The 18,972-nt window shown below is 34.3% G+C and overlaps 1 protein-coding gene across 1 annotated transcript in view; it reads left to right on the plus strand.

The window, feature by feature from the left end:
• Positions 1-18,548: 18,548 nt before the first annotated feature.
• Positions 18,549-18,972, plus strand: part of LOC107873626 (zinc finger HIT domain-containing protein 3) — a 9,132-nt gene continuing 8,708 nt past the window's right edge. The window contains exon 1 of the mRNA XM_016720545.2: positions 18,549-18,676. Within this exon, the coding sequence (XP_016576031.1) occupies positions 18,603-18,676 (74 nt within the window). The 5' untranslated portion in view covers positions 18,549-18,602. The remainder of the gene's footprint in view (positions 18,677-18,972) is intronic.

Here is an 18,972-nt window from a genome sequence, read left to right on the forward strand (position 1 = left end):
CAACTAGTAGCTCGTGAACTATGATCAAATTTGCTACGACATTCTTCAATTTTACGAGGGTCCTATTGCCCCTTGAACTAAATTTTAGTGTATTTTTGTCAATTTTTTTTGCTGACGTGACAACTTTTTAGCTGATGTGACATCTTTGATGTGGGCTCCATTTTTATGTAATAAAGGTGTCATGTCAGCATAAAAGGGTGACAAAAATATGTTAAAATTGAGTTTGGGGTAATAGGACCCTTGTAAAGTTGGAGTATATTGTAGCAACTTTGGCCATAGTTCAGTGAACTACTAGATGCTTATCTCAATTTTTTTTTGTTTATAAACTTTATTCATTCCTCGAATATTCCATGTAACTAGCTTCATTGAGTAGGAATTGGATCACGAGGAGCATTATCAAGCCTCATATTACTACTTTGTCTTTTTTATAGGACGCCACATAGGACACATGTAGAACTTATTTAATTTTATATAAGTTTAATTGTCTACTTATGCACATTCAAATTGAAAGATATATATAGATGTAAGCTGAGTTCAAGTTAAATTGCATATTTATGCATTATACCTTTTTATTATGAGATAAGCATCCAATAACCCCTGAATTATGATCAAAGTTGCTACGACACACTCTAACTTCACAGGGGTCCTATTACCCCTGAACTCAATTTTAGTGTATTTTTTTAGCCTTTTGTGCTGACGTGATACCTTTATTACATAAAAGTAGAGCTCATGTCAAAGGTGTCACATTAGCTAAAAGGTATCACATCAATTAAAAAGGTTGACAAAAATACATTAAAATTTAGTTCAGGAGCGTAGTAGAGCCCCCGTGAAGTTAGAATCTGTCGTAACAAATTTGATCATACTTCAGGAGGATAATAGATACTTTTACTTTTTTATTATTATTATCAACTAGTATTAGTACCCGTGCGATGCGCGACATATTGAAAGAAAAGTAATTATTGTAAATTTTGCTTTTACTTGTCGATTATGTAAAATATAATTTTTTGGTTGCAGAATCTTAGATGACATCTTTCTTCTTTTCAATGTATGTAAAAGAACAACACTATAGCAATATGTATCTTAGAACAACCACCCTATAAACCTATCATGTAGTCGTGGAATAACTTCTTAACCAAATTCAAACACATAATCATACATAGTACTTGATACAAATAGTCAGGAGCTGAAATAGGTTCAATATGAGCTTCAAACTTCTATATAATAGAAGCACTGGTTTCGACCAGTGCTTCCTAATTTACCTTTTTACCCCTAATTGCTTCGTAATTTGTTATACTATTCCTAATTAATTATTATAAGTCATTTATATATTAGAATTAATAATATTTTTTTTACTATATTATGCCTAATTAATTATTATAAGTTATTTATATATTAGAATTAATAATATTTAAATAAGAAAATAGATATTTATGATGTTTGTTTCAGCTGCTTTAATCGTGATTTTACTATATCATCCTTAATTAATTATTATAAGTCATTTATGTATTAAAAATTTAATAATATTTAATTAAAAAAATATATGACATGTCTGCTGCAGTTGCCTCAACCATAATTTTGCTAAATATCGCTCATAATTAATTATTATGAGTCATCTAAGTGTTAAAAAATTAATAATATTTTTTTAAAAATAAAATAAACATAAAATGATAAATTAACTCTTGATGTATTAAATTAAGTTGATCTACTTCAACCGTGATTTTACCATATCACCCCTAATTAATTATTATAAGTCATTTATGTATTACTATATTAATAGTATTTACTTAAAAAAAGAAAAATATGTGTTTATGACATGTCTGTTACAGTTGCTTCAACCATAATTTTACTAAATATCGCTCCTAATTAATTATGATGAGTCATCTAAGTATTAAAAAATTAATAATATTTAATAAAATGCTAAAATCAACAAATGATAAATTAACTCTTGGTGTTTTAAATTAAGTTGGCGTCCTTCAACCTTGATTTTACTGTATCACTCCTAATTAATTATTGTAGGTCATTTATGTATTAAAAAATAATATTTAATTAAAAAAAGAAAAATAGACATTTATGATATGTCTATTTTAGCTGCTTCAATCGTAATTTTACTAATTACCGCTCTTAATTAATCATCTAAGTATTAAAAAATTAATGATATTTGATAAAAAAATAAAATAGACATAAAATGATAACAGGTAGCAGATCGACGTGTTTGTTTGTGTTGCCTACTTAGATACTTCCTTTTATATTTGTTTATTTTACTTTCAATTTTAATCTATTATATATTTGACAATTACGTAAAATTATTATAAATCATAATAATTAACAATTCAAAGTAATTAAAAAGACATAAAAAATTTTGGTTGACTCTCCAAATTTTATTACTGTCACGGAAATTGAAACAGAAGAAAAAGTACTAGAAATCACAACAATTAATAATTTAAAGTATTTTAAAAATATGTAAAAAATTTAGTTAACTTTCAAAAATTGTATAAATACCACATAAATTGAGACAGAGGATATAACATATATCATTTAAAAATTACATAAAAAATATTATAAATCACAATAGTTTATCTTGAAAATATTTTTCACGCTGCCACCTCAATTCTAACTGTTGTTATATTTGGATATCTAGATCTGATAATATTGTGCACCTATCTATAAGAATTTCTTAACTTAGTAGTGGTTCAAAACATTTCAATATCTGTATTTATAAGTGTTTTGCCTTTGAGAAGATGATCCAAGACTTTGTTGTAAATTGAAGTATCTTTTGTTCCAGTTTTTGTATGAAATAATTCTATGAATATTAGTTCTACATCTTTTCTATATTTTGTAACATGTCTCAATCTTATCATCAAATAATTAAAATAGTCCGACTACACGACACATTACACTTTCTTATCATGTGGAAAAAAACTATCTTATAAAACTTCACTCCTTAGCGAGTACCGTCAAATAGTTATTATTTAAAAAGTTATCGTTTTAAATCAATGTACATTTATGTTTGTATCTCATCAACATCGAATTTTGGTGCTAAAAAATGTCTATAGCACGGGCCATGCACCTCTAGTATCATATAAACAATTGACTATATATTTCAGCAAATTCCGATTTTTTCCCTTATTTATAATTCAAAAAATAATCGACTCCAAATTAACTAAGTACATTACTCTAGCCAAAAAGAGATTATATGGTTAGTTCTTTTTCTTCCCTAATTGAACGAACCATATATTATTAAACACCAATAAAAAAAGATCCCGTTTAGAACTTTATCCAAAAAAAATAAAAAAAGCCAGCAACCAACTATTAAACTTTCTATCTATTGTTGTTACAATTAACAATCTAGTTCTGTGTATATAGTTTTTCTAATTGTATCTTTCTATCAATCTTCTATTTTTCTTTGTGTATCTTGTCAAAAATTCTATATTTGCTTTCCAACACTTCTTTCATATTCCACAGAGATTCATTCCTTACCATCTAAATGTGATATATAATTATTTCAACCGCAACACTACAGAATGGCTAGATCATCTTTCCTTTCCCTTATTGCCATTCTATTCCACATTCCCAAGTGATCCCGCCTTTGTATATTCATCTATAGTCTGGCCAGAGCATAGTGAGATAGGCATGTGAGAATAATCATAAAAAAGAATAGGTTCTTTGATGTTTTAGCAGAAGCATCACATAATAAGTAGGAACTCTCTTGACTATTTGTTCTTATTTGGACGGGCGAAAATATTGAAATCAAGACATAGTCCATCACCTATTGTTTCTTTATGTAGCATCTCGTAGCATACTCGACTTAATACCACTCTTAGAAGCATGCCTAGAGGGCTTACGACCTAAAATTTCTCTAAGTGTTAAAAAGATTTAGTCATATTTTGAGCCCTTAACTTCAATAATTTTTAAATTGACCTTTCCGACCTCGAGACGTAGATTTTAAAGTTGATTCCTGTTCAAGGATGTAAAGGGGATGTCTCGGAGGAATTTTATCAATGTTTAAGAATTTATAACCATGTTGCAAAGAAGAGTTTTGATATTGTTCAAAGAGCATGTCATGGAATCATTTTTGATGAAAGTGTTTATATATATATATATATATATATATATTTTATTGGATTCTTTTCGTGGAATTTAATTGTAGCCCCTTATACATATATGTTTTCAGTTTTGCAAAGTTTAATTGAGAGCATGAATGACGAAACTCCCTCTCTTGTTGTGATACCTCTTGATTTCGCATATTATGGGTCGTTCAATTGCATGTTTAGAAGCATAAAATAAATGTTTTACTATTGTCATGAACTTGGTTTCAGTTATGAATTGACTTTTAGCACTCCTGACTTAATACCACTCTTAGAAGCATTACCAGTCAAGTTTTTATATTTATATAAAGCATGAATAATGGTAGACCTCCATCGAAACTTTTTTATACTTGAATCTCAGTGTATTTAAATTCTTATCGTCAAAGCAAATGAGAAAAATGCATTTAAAAACAGGGGGAAAGAAGAAGAAAATGATATAAATATGTATTTTAAGATTTGGTAGTAACTTTATACTTTGAAGGGTGTTAATCATAAGGATTAAAGGTAGAAAATCTATATGGAAGTCCATTACAAAGTCAAACTGTTACTGTATTACCCAATTTGTTATTGTCTTTGCCTCAAATTTGCACTAGATATAACGATTAAAAGCATAAAGAAGATATGAAAATGGAGTCTAAGAGAGAATCGAAAATGCACAAGTAAAAAAATTATTGATAACCAACCCAATTATCATCTGCCATGTCCTCTTAGTTGAATTCTATTTAGATCCCATCAATGGATTCTTTTAATGATAAGCAAAACTTCATCGTCTTGTTGATTTGTACATGTTGATAATGATTTGCACTGCAGAAATTTTTTGCGTAAAAGTTGTAGAATCTGCCACTATACCTTATTTGAATTTAAATTTTGTATTGTAAAATTTTAAATTTTGTATTGAAAGTATTGTAGAATCAGCCATTAATGCAGCCATATGTTGTGGGTATGTCACTGCTATGAAGATTTGAATTTTAAATTTAGAATTCAAAATATGTATTGTAAAGACAGTTTCTTTTGGGTAGGACAGTTTTTTGGCCATCAATGTTGGCAACGTTCATATGTTATTCTAAGTACTTATTTTCAAAGTTTCTAGAATCCTTTTTACAATTAATTGTTTAATGTCAAAAGTAATAATCAATAACTAGGGATAGTTTGACATTTAAACACTTTCAAAACTTATTTTGACATTTATACACAAGTCTTGAAAAATTAGGTGTTTAGACACTATTATAACATTATCATTTCTTACATACAAACCTATCACACAAGTTTTAAACTTTACACTTTAGTCCCCCACCTCTTCCATTTAATATTTAATATTTTCCACCTTTTTTTTTTATATATTTCCACCATTTTTTCATATTTCCTATTTTAATTTAGAAAATTGTCCAAGAAGCCACCAATAGGAACTCCCTTTTTCACCAATAATTTTTGATTCCGGCCACCTTTCCAAAGAAAAACTATTCATCACAACTGAAAATCTTCATTCTTCATCATTGCTTCCATTGTTGTTCCATCCTTATTGAAAAAAATGCAAAAAAAAAATTTCACCATTTCTACTAGCTTGAAAAGCTTTCCAAATCCACTCAATACCTCGTCATTAGATATATTTCAGTAGTTTAGAAGTCATACACATACATTTTTCCATCCCAGAACTAGGAGGGCAACGATTTTATCGAAAATCAGCCGATTCATATCTTTGTACGGACGCATTCATACCAGTCATCGACCAGCTATAGACTGATACCTTAATCTATCATCGATTTGTGTGGCCTATTATGACAGTAGCTGAGGTAGTTGTCGTGGGTGGTAATTATATGGGTGCGTGGGAGGAGGGTCCCAACTATTGGAAGTGGAAATCATCTAGCAAGGAGATAGTGCCCATCCCGCTGCGTCGCAATGGATCGTACGATGACATAGTTCGAAGTGTAATTAAGAGCAGAGAATTAGAATGTGATCCAAAGAACATTGTGATTAGCTATGTAATGAAAGAGCGGGGTAAAATACATCCCACATTCATAAATAATAATCGGCATGTGTCGTTATACATGTTGGATGTCGATGTCGATGGCTCTAGGCCATTATTGAGGATAATATCATTCCGAGGTCTCCGATAATCCCACCACTACAACCAACAATCGATGAACATGATTCATTTGAAGATGAAAGTTTGGATGCTCATCCAATGGATTTGGAAGATCATTCAATGGAATTGAAAAATTCAATTTTCTCCGAAGAAGGGGGAGAAGAGTGCGAATTGGGAGCACAAACCAACCACACCTTCTCTGATGGAACTAATTTTTAGGTAAATCAAGTATTTAGCGGTAAAAAGGAGCTTATATTATTGCTGGACGTAGCAGCTGTGAGAAATTCTTTTGATTATGCTACGTTGAAGAGCTACAGCAAATTCCTCAAAGTGAAATGCATTTGTCCTAGCTACATGTGGATGTTCCAGGTGAAGAAGTATGAATGCATGGATAGATTCATCATCTATAAATACATTGGCGATCACAGTTGCGGCATAGAATACGCCACCCGCTACCATAGAAAAATCTCGTCTAAAGTCATTGTGTCGCTCTGTGTGAACATGTATCCCGAAGGAAAGGGGCCGGACACTAGCGAGATTCGGAGGATCGTTTTCAAGAACTTAAAAAGTAGACCAAGCTATTGGAAATATTGGTTGGGGGTGTGATTGCCAAGAAAATGGTTCGAGGAACAGCGGAGCATGGGTATTCCTGCCTGCCCATTTTTTTGTACATGATCGACGCTCTTAATGTTGGCACTACCTATTCCATCATGGTGAACAAGGTCGATTGTAGGTTTATGTACTAATTTTTATCGTTGAGCCCTTGCATTAGGGGATTCGCCCACATAAAGAGGGTTATTGCGGTCGACGACACTCATTTATACGGTAAGTACGAGGGCATGCTGCTAAGCGCGATTGCACAGGATACGGAGAACCATATTTATCCCATTGCCTTTTGCGTCGTTGACAAGGAGAATGATGCGTCTTGGATATTCTTCTTTGAGAAGCCGAAGTCTATTGTGGTCGATGGATCAGATTTGTGCTTTATCTCCGATAGGCACAAGAGCATCACCAATGGCATCGCAAAGGCATACAACTACGCTCATCACGGGTACTGCACGAGGCACCTAGGTAAAAATATCCAGGTAAATCACCACTGCGGAGAAAACCTCTATCTATTCTACAACGTGGCAAAGATATATTCTCCCGAGGAGTTTAGCGACCATTTTGTGGAATTTAAGAACTATTGTCCGGAGGCTGCCTTTTTCCTCAAGCATGAGCTTGGTTTTAAGAAATAGAGCAGGGCATATTTCCCTGGCAACAATTTTGACGTGATGACCACAAATAATGCCGAATCGGTGAATGCTATGTTGATTGCTGAAAGGGAGTATCCCGTGGCATCCATATTCAATTCGATTACTAAGAGGTTTGGTGAAATATTTAGAGAGAGGCGTGACTACGTCCTCAAATATAAGGATAACAAATTTATGCCCGCCGCCGAAAAGATCTTAAGGGACAATATGAGCGAGGGTGACTCTTTCTATATGGAGAACGTAAGCGGAGATGAAAGGCAATTCACCGTGTTCGGCTATGGCTGTACGAGCAAAGTCGACCTACTGGAAAGCTCATGGTCTTACAGAAAGTTTGACCTGGTCAAAATACCATGCGATCACACGATGGCCACTTTGCGATTGAAGCACGGTGATGATTATGGTTTGAAAGTCTATGATTAATCTTCGCCCATGCATAAAGTGGAAGAGTACCTCCTTGCGTATTCAAAACCAATTAATGTTGTCCCTTTGGAGTCTGAATGGTATGTGACATAAGAATTGCTAGACGTGAACATTATTCCACCTCTCGTGGTCACCAAGCTCGGAAGGAAGAAAAGAAAATACGTTAAAGGCATGGGCAAAACATTCAAGTCGAAGAGGAGGAATAAGTGTTCACTGTACAAGAGACCCGAGCACAAGAAAACCACTTGTAACAACAACAAATCGTAGTTAGACTTGTATGAATTTGTGTTTTTGTAAGGCATGGCAGTGTATGCATTTTGACAACCCTTCAGTGGTCTGATTAATTCCAGACTTATCGACTTCACTCTGTGTCTATTATCGAGCTTTTAAGGTATTGCATATATTATGTGTCAGGTCTATTTATTTTATTCTTTATTTAACACATAGTTTATTATCGATCCCATATAAGGTCTATTAAAAACCCTAAATATTCAAAGGGACAGATGAACAATTAAGCATTTATTACACATCAAAAAAGCTGCTGCACGTCCACTCACATGTTGCGTCGATTGGGTATACACTACGTTTCTTCGATTTCCACCATTCACACGTCTACCAACTAATGGGCGGGAAGACCAAAGGGTTCTATTTTGGTCTATATAAACACCCATCTACTGTACCCAAAATTCATCTTCATCAACTCATAAATTATATTCAATCGACAAAATACCAGACATTGCTTTGAGATTTAGAAGAAGGATCCATCGTAACTACGACCTTCTCCTCCTCCACAACGACCTCAACCGACTGTTTTATGGATTGGGACAGGACAGGGAGCACCTCCATCGCGAACTCCAGTGGATTGCCGATTTTTTACGGGCGATTGTGGAGCGGCTCAACATGGAGCCGGAGCAGATGATCATCCCCCCACCATCCCCTTAGTTTTAGTTTTTTATATGTGTTTTTTTTTGTTTTAATGTCATTGCAATTGAAAGCTTTCATGGTTAGGTTTATGTTAGATGAAAGCTTCTTTATTTTGCAGTTTTTGCTTGAGTTTTGCTGTAAATATGGTTCTACCATTGCAATGAAGAATGAATGAATGAATGAATGAAATCTGTTATTTTTTCTATATCCATCTCCTTTTAAATTTCTGTAATTTTAGACTTGTTTGAAATTTTGTGCAATTTACTCTGTTAGAACTTGAATCAAACAGCTGTGAGAAGGCATCGATTAATTCATATATGATAATGGAAAATTAATTTTTGTTTCCTGCATTTGTCTCCATTGTAATTTTACAGTTTTTTTATTTTTTGAATTTTTGTAATTTACCATGTTAGAAGATGAACGAGACAGTTGTGAGACATCAAATTAATTCATATACGCAAATGGAAAACTAATCTGGTCTATCCGCGATTATGTTGATTTATACAAAATTAAATGCAAAGTCAATGGGGTTTATTATATACTAATCTCAATATCTATGCTCTAACATATACATAATCGATGCACTCAACAATATAGGTCCATCGATTGTGTCTAGTGTATTTCATAGACTGTAAGCCATGTCAATAATATACCGTATTGATTTATTGTCCTTAGTAGCATATTTGAAAAAAGAAAAGAAATAATTAATTAATAAATAATAAATAATTGGATTTTATGCAATTAAAGGAGCTTGAACAAGTCATGTGATTGTATAAGAGTCCACGTAAATTGGATAAGGTGATCAATGATGTGTGAGGATGGGTAGTGGAAGAACAAATGAATTCCTCACAGCATACTTGTTCTTTGGTAAACATTGCCCTAAGGATGTTGGTTGTACCATAACTCATCACCTCACATCTTTGATCACCACTTTTAATTTATGTGGACTCTCATACGATCACATGACTTGTTTAGGCTCATTCGATTGCATAAAATTCAATTACTTATTATTTTATTAATTAAATAATCTTTTTCAAAATATGTGCTAGTCATGGTCTATAAATATGTGTCATAGTCCAGTGCACTTATTAATAAAGTTGTACAAAATCTATGCTAGACCATGCTTAGTTTTGTACTCGACCTGATATAGTCTATGTAACGATCCAATTTTCTAGAATCAAAACATCACACGGTGCTCATAATCTCGAAGGACCACAAGCCAACCCTCTACTCATATCTGTACCTGAACACTGCATAATATAGATAATAAATGCGAAAACTGGCCATAAGGTTCAAAACATTTGAAAATACTCAAAATTGAAAAAAATTGAATACTGGTACATCTGTTAGAAAAGCCGCTAAACTATCTACTAAAAATAAACTAAGTCTAATACGATAATAAAATAAGGATCATCCTCGACTGAAGAGGACTCACTGATACGTCTATTGTTGATGACTGGGACTGAGCTGCTAAGGGTACTCTGGATCTTGTGCCTCTGAACCTATGGTGTCAAATAAAAAACCATAGCACAAATGCGTCAGTACAGGAATGTACCGAGTATGAAAATGAGGTAAGGCTAAATACAAGGGCTTATGCATGAACAATCACTTAACTAAATAATCATGAGAGTTCAGAATGAGAACACATGCATGAATACATAAACCATAACTGAAATCATCGTGACTCGAGATACTGAAACTCGGATATTGGTTTACTGTCATCCAAACTCACTACTAATTCCTGAGATACTGAACACTGAATCATTTGATACTAATAACCGAGTACTGGAGTTGAGATCAGTCTTATCTAGGGAGTGATCTCAAAAATCGATGATTCTGAAACTGATTAACTGAATCTACTCATATCAATGACTGAATTCTAAGCTTTCTACTTTCGACTGACTACATCAGAGATCAAACCTCTCTAACGAATGATTTCAGAATCTACTATCAATGATAAGAAATGATCATGTCCGAATCTGACAACAAGAATACTCAACTGCTGAGATTGAGATCAAGCCTATCTGATGAATGATCTCAAAATCTGATAATGAGATTACTCAAATGATTATGAGTCTGAGATCAAACCTATCTGACGGGTGATCTCGGGATATGATAATGAGATTACTCAGCTGAATATGAGACTAACATCAAACCTATCTGACGGGTGATCTCGAGATCTGATAATGAGATTACTCAACTGTATATGAGACTGAGATCAAGCCTATCTGATGGGTGACTCTCGAGATCTGATAATGAGATTACTCAACTGAATATGAGACTGAGATCAAGCCTATCGGATAGGTGATCTCGAGATCTGATAATGAGATTACTCAACTGAATATGAGACTGAGATCAAGCCTATCTGATGGGTGATCTCTAGATCTGATACTGAATAACTTTATATGGGACCAAGCCTATCTGACGGGTGGTCCATAAATCAATGGGACTATCTGAGTTTCTCACTGAGATAGATGACTGTATCTGACAGTCCTGATTTTTGAAGATTGATACTGAAACTGCAACTGTGGGAAATAGTCACTTAACCAACATACCCTGAATCTCAATTGGTGGGGTCTAACCTGTAACCCCACCTGGAAGGGTGTCAATACCGTGCCACGGGTAAAGACCTCTCTGGTCAAGCCTATCTGGTAGGTGACTCTCGCAGGAAGTTAAGCCTAAGGCAATATAATAGTCAAGCCTATCTGACGGGTGAATAACCTTTCTTGACGGGTGACTCCTGCTTCCTACGCTGGCTATGCAGTTCTGGAGTTCAGGGATTGCGCCTAACAACTCTGCCTCTCTGATAGGGAGCCGCCATCCCTGCCCTCGCTTAGTGTTAGCTCCTACTCCCAACTGAAAGACTCTGAAATGATTCTTAATTGAACACAAACTAAGCTGAATCTGATACTAATCATGTTTCTCAAATAATCTGACTGAGTTAAGCTGAATTCACTTGGTTTCATATCTGACGGAATACTACTGAATCTCGTTATCTAACTGAACGATACTGAGCTCGGGATAGATTACTCAAATACTACTGAGGATTGAATTTAACACTTGAATACTACTAGATCTGAGCTGAGTACAGAATTGGGGCTAGATTACTAGCGATACTGAGATTACGGCGATTACAGAGATTACTGAGATTTCTTAAGTTTTGTATCTGTCTGAGAATACAGAGTTCTATAACTCGCTGAGTTCTGAGAATCATGGCTCGACTGGAATTATCGTGAAAACTAACACGGGCTCTAGACAACAGCTAAATTATCAGGTATAAATACTCCCAAGACTCGATAACATAAAAGTAAAACATAACCATTCTTGAATAATCAAGACCATGGACAATCGTTCACCATCACAATCACTAAGGCATCATTTCAAGCATTTAAGAATCCTAAACATGTAATAACATAGGGGGACATGCTATTGGATCATACTCCATTCAACAAGGCCTTGTATCAAGCACTTCGCATATATTTAAGTCTTGGCATGTACCGAAGAACACATAATTGGGGAACTTCATGCTTATCATGTTACAATTCATTCATCAAATACTTAGCATGTATTAAAGTCTTAGCATGTATCAAAGAGCACATGATTGGGGAATTTCATGCTATCATGCCACAATTCATTCACTAAGGCTTTTCAACAAACACTTGGCATGCATGGGCTTACACACAATTGGGGATTTCTAGTCATCATGCTATAATGGCTCTAATTCATTCACATAAGCATTTTATCAAGCATATGGGGAGCATGCTTATGTGAATGAATTAGAGCCATTATAGCACCACTTAACAAGCAACTTGAAGAGGGTTTATCATGAACATCACGTGAATACCACATACTAGGATCAAAGATTGAAAACCTTGTAAACAAACATGAATCACAACTCAATAATAGCATGAACATCAATTTCAACTCACATGAATCATGAAAACTCATAAACATAAAAGCTTTGAAATTTAGAAAAGGGTTTTTGAGCTTCTTGGATGAAAGGGACCCAAGAATCAACATTTGTATACCTTAGAGAAACTCTTTCTTGAAAGCCCTTGGAGAGATTCTTGATTTCTTAATTTCTCTTGAAGAAGAAGGAAGGGTTTTGATTTTGTAGAAATCCTAGCTCTTGTTCTTGAAGAAAATTGAGAGAAAACAATGATATTTTGGGTAAAATAAGGTCAAATACCGTGTTAAGGAGTATATATAGGGGTTGGAAAAAGACCTTTTTCGCCCTTGGAATTAAACTGAAAAATCCTCGCGCCAGCTCACTAGAAATTGGACAATTGGGAAACTGCTTGATGGCGCAATGCGGTGGAAATTGTGTTGCCACCTTGGTTGCGAACTGGAAAGGCACCGCGACGTGGTGGAATCGCGTTGGTGCACTAGAAATTGACAATTCTAAAATTAAACCTTGGTGTGACGCGCCAAAATTGCGGAGGCACACTGAATTTTGACGATTGCCATTTTGGCTGGCTCCGCGACGCGCTAAAGTGCCAGGTGACACACTGTTTCACTAAAATGGCTCTAACTCTTTGCTCGAGTGTCGAATTTGGGCAAATTTGGTATCGACAGAAAGCTTATTCAATTCTCTACATGACAAAAAGTCGATATGAGGAAAATTCTATACGGTTCAAAATAATTCTCACTTGGAAAGATACTTCTCAACCTTTTAGGGCCGGATTAACACTTCACTGAACACGCTCTAAGGCTCCGACTATGAGATAATTTGCGGGGTCTTACAGTCTAACATAGACTCTAAACTACTTCCACAAATAAATAACTAGATTATGATGTTTATTCATAGACCATAACTAGTACATATTTTGAGAAGGATTAATTAATTAATAAAATAATCAATAATTGGATACTATACAGTTATATGAGTCTAAACAAGTCATATGCTCGTATGAGAATCCACTTAAATAGAAAGTGGTGATCAAAGATGTGAGGTGATGAGTTGTGGTTGAACAAATGAATTCTCCACAACATACTTGTGCTTTGGGTAAACATTGCCCCAAGCATGTTTGTTGTTCATCCACTACCCATCCTCACACATCCTTGATCACCTTATCCAATTTACGTGGACTCTCATACGATCACATGACTTGTTAAAGCTTCTTTAATTGTATAAATTCTTATTATTTATTATTTTATTAATTAAAAATCCTTCTCAAAATATGTGCTAGGTATGGTCTATGAATAAATATCATAGTCTAGTGCAGTTATTAAGGAATTAGCTCTTAGTATATGCTAGACTGTCTATTTATTCGGTGAATCATCTACCAAAATCCTAAGAAGACATCAATTATAAATAAGGTCTATGAAACAAGACCAACAGTAAAAAAAATAAAAATGTCAGATTTTTATAACGGTAATAAAGTACACGTCAAATCAACACCCAACAGTAATATCTCACTTTTTTCTTCTATAAAAGGAAGGTTATTTTTGTGTTACCACCCTCATTTTTTTTGCTTTAATTTTTGTTAACAACTACAATGTCTCAAGCATCCCAAAAATTAAATGCAAAAGTGTCTTACATCTATCATTGTGGCAATCCAGCTGTTTTTAGGACGTCACGCACTGATTGGAATTCAGGTAAAAAATTCTTTAACTGTGCAGTTGGAAAGGATAATGGCGAATGCTTTTTTACTAAGTGGCTTGACGAAGACTCACCAACGAGCAGCCCATCGACATCAAATTTTTGAGGCGCTTCCAAGTTTCATATACTCCAAAGGCTTCGGGAATCCGAAGAAAATAGAGATCTACTCATGACATTACTAAAAGAAGTCGAAGAGCAAAGGGATTACTTGAAAGGATCACTAAAAGAAGTCGAAATAGAGAGGGGTCAAGTAAAGCAAAGGTTGATTTTGGGGAGGAAAAAAAAGAAATGGCTAAAAAATTTATTATATGGTTTGTTATTGTTGTTGCCTTTCTGGAAAGGTGTGATAGGGATATAGGAAACTGAATAAATAGATGTAAGGTTTCTTAAATCAATTCTGGGTGTAATCTATAATTAATAGAGAATTATGTCTATGTCTTTTATCATCGACCTCTATAAACCATGATAGTTACTGTAAGTAAACATATGAATTACTCAATCGATAGTCTTTTAAGTCTATAAATTATAGAGAACAACTTCTATTATGTTTTCAATCAACCACTATAAATTAAGATAATAGCTGAATTGGTAATGCAATGCAGCCAGCTGTTTAATCTAACAAGACAATGGAATAACTGAACGTTATTTCATCAGTAAAACCCATCATTGACATATCAAATATATGTAATTCAATTATTCATAAAGAACAAATCACTAAAAAAAATCATCAAGAAAATTGTTTGTTCCAAATCCACAAAACTAAATATTTTCTTGATTGAGTTCCGCAATAATGCCCATCACATCCTCTTCTTTTTCTTTATATTTTTTCTCCTCTTCTTCAACTTCTTTCTTCTCATTTACCTTCTCTTCTTCTGATGATGATTTCTTCTCTTCTTCAGTGTTTTCAACCTCCTGTTCGACCACTAATTCGTCTTCAACTGCCTTCTCGTTTTTGTCTTCTTCTTCTTATGATTTCTTTTCACCATCTTCTTTTGTTTTCTCCTCATTTTCTTCTTCTGCTTCAGCTGTCATCTCTTCATCTTTTTATTTTTCTTCTTCTTCTTCTTCTTCTTCTTCTTCTTTCGCATTTTCTTTATCTGTTGCATTCTCTTCTTCGGTTTCTTCTTCTTTCTTCTCTTCTTCACCTTTTCATTTGTTGCAGCAATGTTCGTCACTGAGACTGCAAGTTCTTCGAGGTTTACTTGATGCCATCTATAAGGGAGGCTATCGAGGTGCACTGTATTATTTTGAAAGGATTACTAAACATATGCAAGAAAATTAAATTGGAAGAGCAAAAAATAAATTAATTTACCTTCTTTTTGTTGCTTCTTCTTATTCTTCTCGATTCTTCTCAGCCTCTTATCTCTAACAAAAGAAGCAATATCCAGTAAACTTTTCTCGAGCAAAGCAACGCACTCGCGTAGGTCATCATCATTAGAAGCGTGTGGTGAAGTTTTAAGCCCACTTAAAACAGCATGATCACAAGCGCGTGGTGGACTTGGAACATAATGGTGGCCATCCAAATCTTCATCTTCGTCCGTGGCCTCCGTTGATGAAGTCAGGACAGTCACGCCTTTTAGCTGCGCCTTCAACGCATCGATGGACGTATCCTTAACTTTTTTCGTGTATGGCTTAAAAGTTTTCATGTATCTCTGTTCCATCTCACGGACAGTAGGGGTAAGGTACGGATGCACAATCTATAAAAAAATAAAAATAAATTACACGATGTTTACTAATATAATAATATTAGTATCATATCATAATAAGTATAATTTTACCTTTGTGCTATTTTCTTTGTACTTAAATGGGTCGCCTTCCATTATGTTGTCGCACTTCGACGTGTGCCATCGAAGAAGACGGGGAATGGGTAGGGGAGAATCCAATGACTTGTCGGCGTACTTTCCCAGATGAGGAAAGGCCTCATATATCCCAACCTGCAATCAATTGAAGCACAAGTAAGTCTACAGTGTCTGTGTATTATTGCATAAATATGTAGGAGTCTATAATAAATCAATAGGACGGTAGATTATAAGTACCAGAAACGCCCAGGAAAAGCCAAATAACGCGTACGATGCATTATTCCTCTTGACAAAAGCTTCTTTCTACTTGGTCATATTAGTCTTCTTTTTCAGATAGCTCAAGGTCAGCTTAAAGGACTCTTTTCCCCATGGATACCCCCCGAAGAATTCTAAATCAGCCGTCATCTTGATATGGTCCGAATCCACCTTCTTTGACGAGTCCTTTGCCAGCAGCATCACGTGCACAAATCAAACCAAAGTACACTTCAACTTTTGTTGATTATTCAACCTATTACCTTTCATCAGGCTAATCAACTTTGCAGCAGTGATGCTCTTGTTCTTCGTCACCTTAAAATAAAAGTTTTCTCCATTTTGGAGGAATTTGTTCATTTTTTATTCACGGGGATATGCTGAATAATTTAGACCCGTAATCAAAGCAAATTCCTTTAGGCCGAAACAAGCTGGCTTACCGTTCACATAATACCAAATTTTATGCAGTTTTTTTTTATTTTTTGTATGTCGCAGCAATATATAATGAACCATTTGTCCATTAAACTTAAAATGTTCCGGCATATGCCTCAAGTGTCCGAAACATGTCTTCTTAAAATCATAATACAACATTTGTTCAACAAGAACCCGTCTAAACTCTCGATACACCGTCATTCTTGCTCTCACAGAAATCTTTGCAGGAAAAGAGCCAAGATCATCCATCCAGGTTGTTAGACCGTACGACTCAACGGAGATATCTCTCGCATAAATTGGCAAGGATAGGGGATCCTCCTCCCCGTCTCCGCTATCTCTCCTATCCTCACTGTCCCCGCTATCACTTTCGCTTTCTTCTTTGCTTTGCACCTCGCTTTACCTTCACTATACTCAGCATCCTCACTCTCGTGTGCACTACTTTCGTCATATTCGGAAATATCAGCAAGGATTTCTTATTCGATTTCGGACTCCAATTCATCGACTGCGGGTTTTTTCTCTTGAAAGTTTTCAAAACTTCTTCGGATTTTCGCTTTCTACTGGTAGAAGTAGTGGAAGCAGGCCTTTTAACTGCTCTATGAACTCTTCTCACCATTTATGATCTACAGCAAAAAACAAATCTGTAGTGGTCGATTTATCGACCACTGGTTTATTAATAAAAACGAACAAATGCAGGAAAAACAAATCTGCAGTGGTCGATCTATCTACCACTGGTCTATTAAGAAAAACGAGAAAACGCCTCACATCAAACATGCAAATCAAGTTCCAAATTCACCAGATATTGGCAGTGCAAAAACACCATTAAAATGGGTCCAATTCAGTACAAAAATTCAAAATCAAACGCAATATAACTACAAAAATTGAAAAAAGGTTCTAATCATTATCCAAAGCAAAACACAATTAAACATGCAAAATCAACAATGTTAACTAAAAGCACTCAAATTTTGACTAATTCAATGAAGAACAGTGCAATTTTTGTCAAAATCGAAGAACCCCAACACAAAGCATCATTGAAAAAAATTACTAAAACTAATTGGGGAAGAAAATTACACTTACCTGAGCAAGAGAAATTAAAAAATTTCGCCTAAGAAAACAAGAATCGATCAAATTTTTTTGTTCGAAAAAATAGGAACCAAAATCGGGAGAAGGGAGGTTTCGAGGAGACAGAAATGTAGTTGAAAATATTAAATGATTTTAATAAATGTTTTGAAAATGAAAAAATATAAAAAAGGACCATGTTGTAGTTTTTTAAAAGTTGTATTCTTTCCCCAAGTTTTAAAAATGTTAAAGAAACCCATAATCCCATAACCCTGGTCCACTTTTTATCTTTTTCAAGACCTAAACCTAAAAAATAAATCAAAAAGAAATTTGATGTCTATCCCTCAAAAGAAGTTTTGAAAGTAGGTACGAATCAAAATTATCTCCAATAACTAACTTTATTAAATATTTATCCTAATATGCCAAATGGCTAATTCAGAGAATGCCACTTGGCTTATTGAGGAGGCTGCATCCTCTCCTATTAATAATATATAGATATAGATATAGATATAGATATAGATTTGCTTCAAAGTTCAAACTACTTTCCCCAACCCCTAAATACTTTTAGGGTCTAATTGAATATACACCCGAAATCAAGGGACCAATCTTGCAATTTAACCTCCAATATATATTCAAAACCCCCCAAAAATATATCTTTCTTTTACAAACATCACAAAATCATTCATTCAAAGAAGAAAAATGGGATCGAAAAAATGTGAAGTATGTGATGAAGCAAAGTCCAAATACAAGTGTCCCAATTGCTTCATACCTTAGTAAAAATTTCCGGATTCTTTTTCTGTTTTTTTTTAATTATTTGAACTATTCACATATGTATATTGACAATTTTATATCCCATTTTTTAATAACTGTTATGTACAATCAGCTCGCGTGCGCTTCGATTAATTTTACTTGTATAATTTAATTCTTGATATTGAGTCTTTTAATAGTCTCTAAAACAAGACCACCTCTCTACCTTAACTCTAACGTAGTGATATTGTTGTCGTTGAGTCTGTTTTTAATTTTCTTGATGTTGTTTCTGTTTGTTGTTATTGCCTTTTTTTGTTGTTGT

This window comes from Capsicum annuum, chromosome 6 (genome assembly GCF_002878395.1).
Source record: "Capsicum annuum cultivar UCD-10X-F1 chromosome 6, UCD10Xv1.1, whole genome shotgun sequence".
Lineage (NCBI taxonomy): Eukaryota > Viridiplantae > Streptophyta > Magnoliopsida > Solanales > Solanaceae > Capsicum > Capsicum annuum.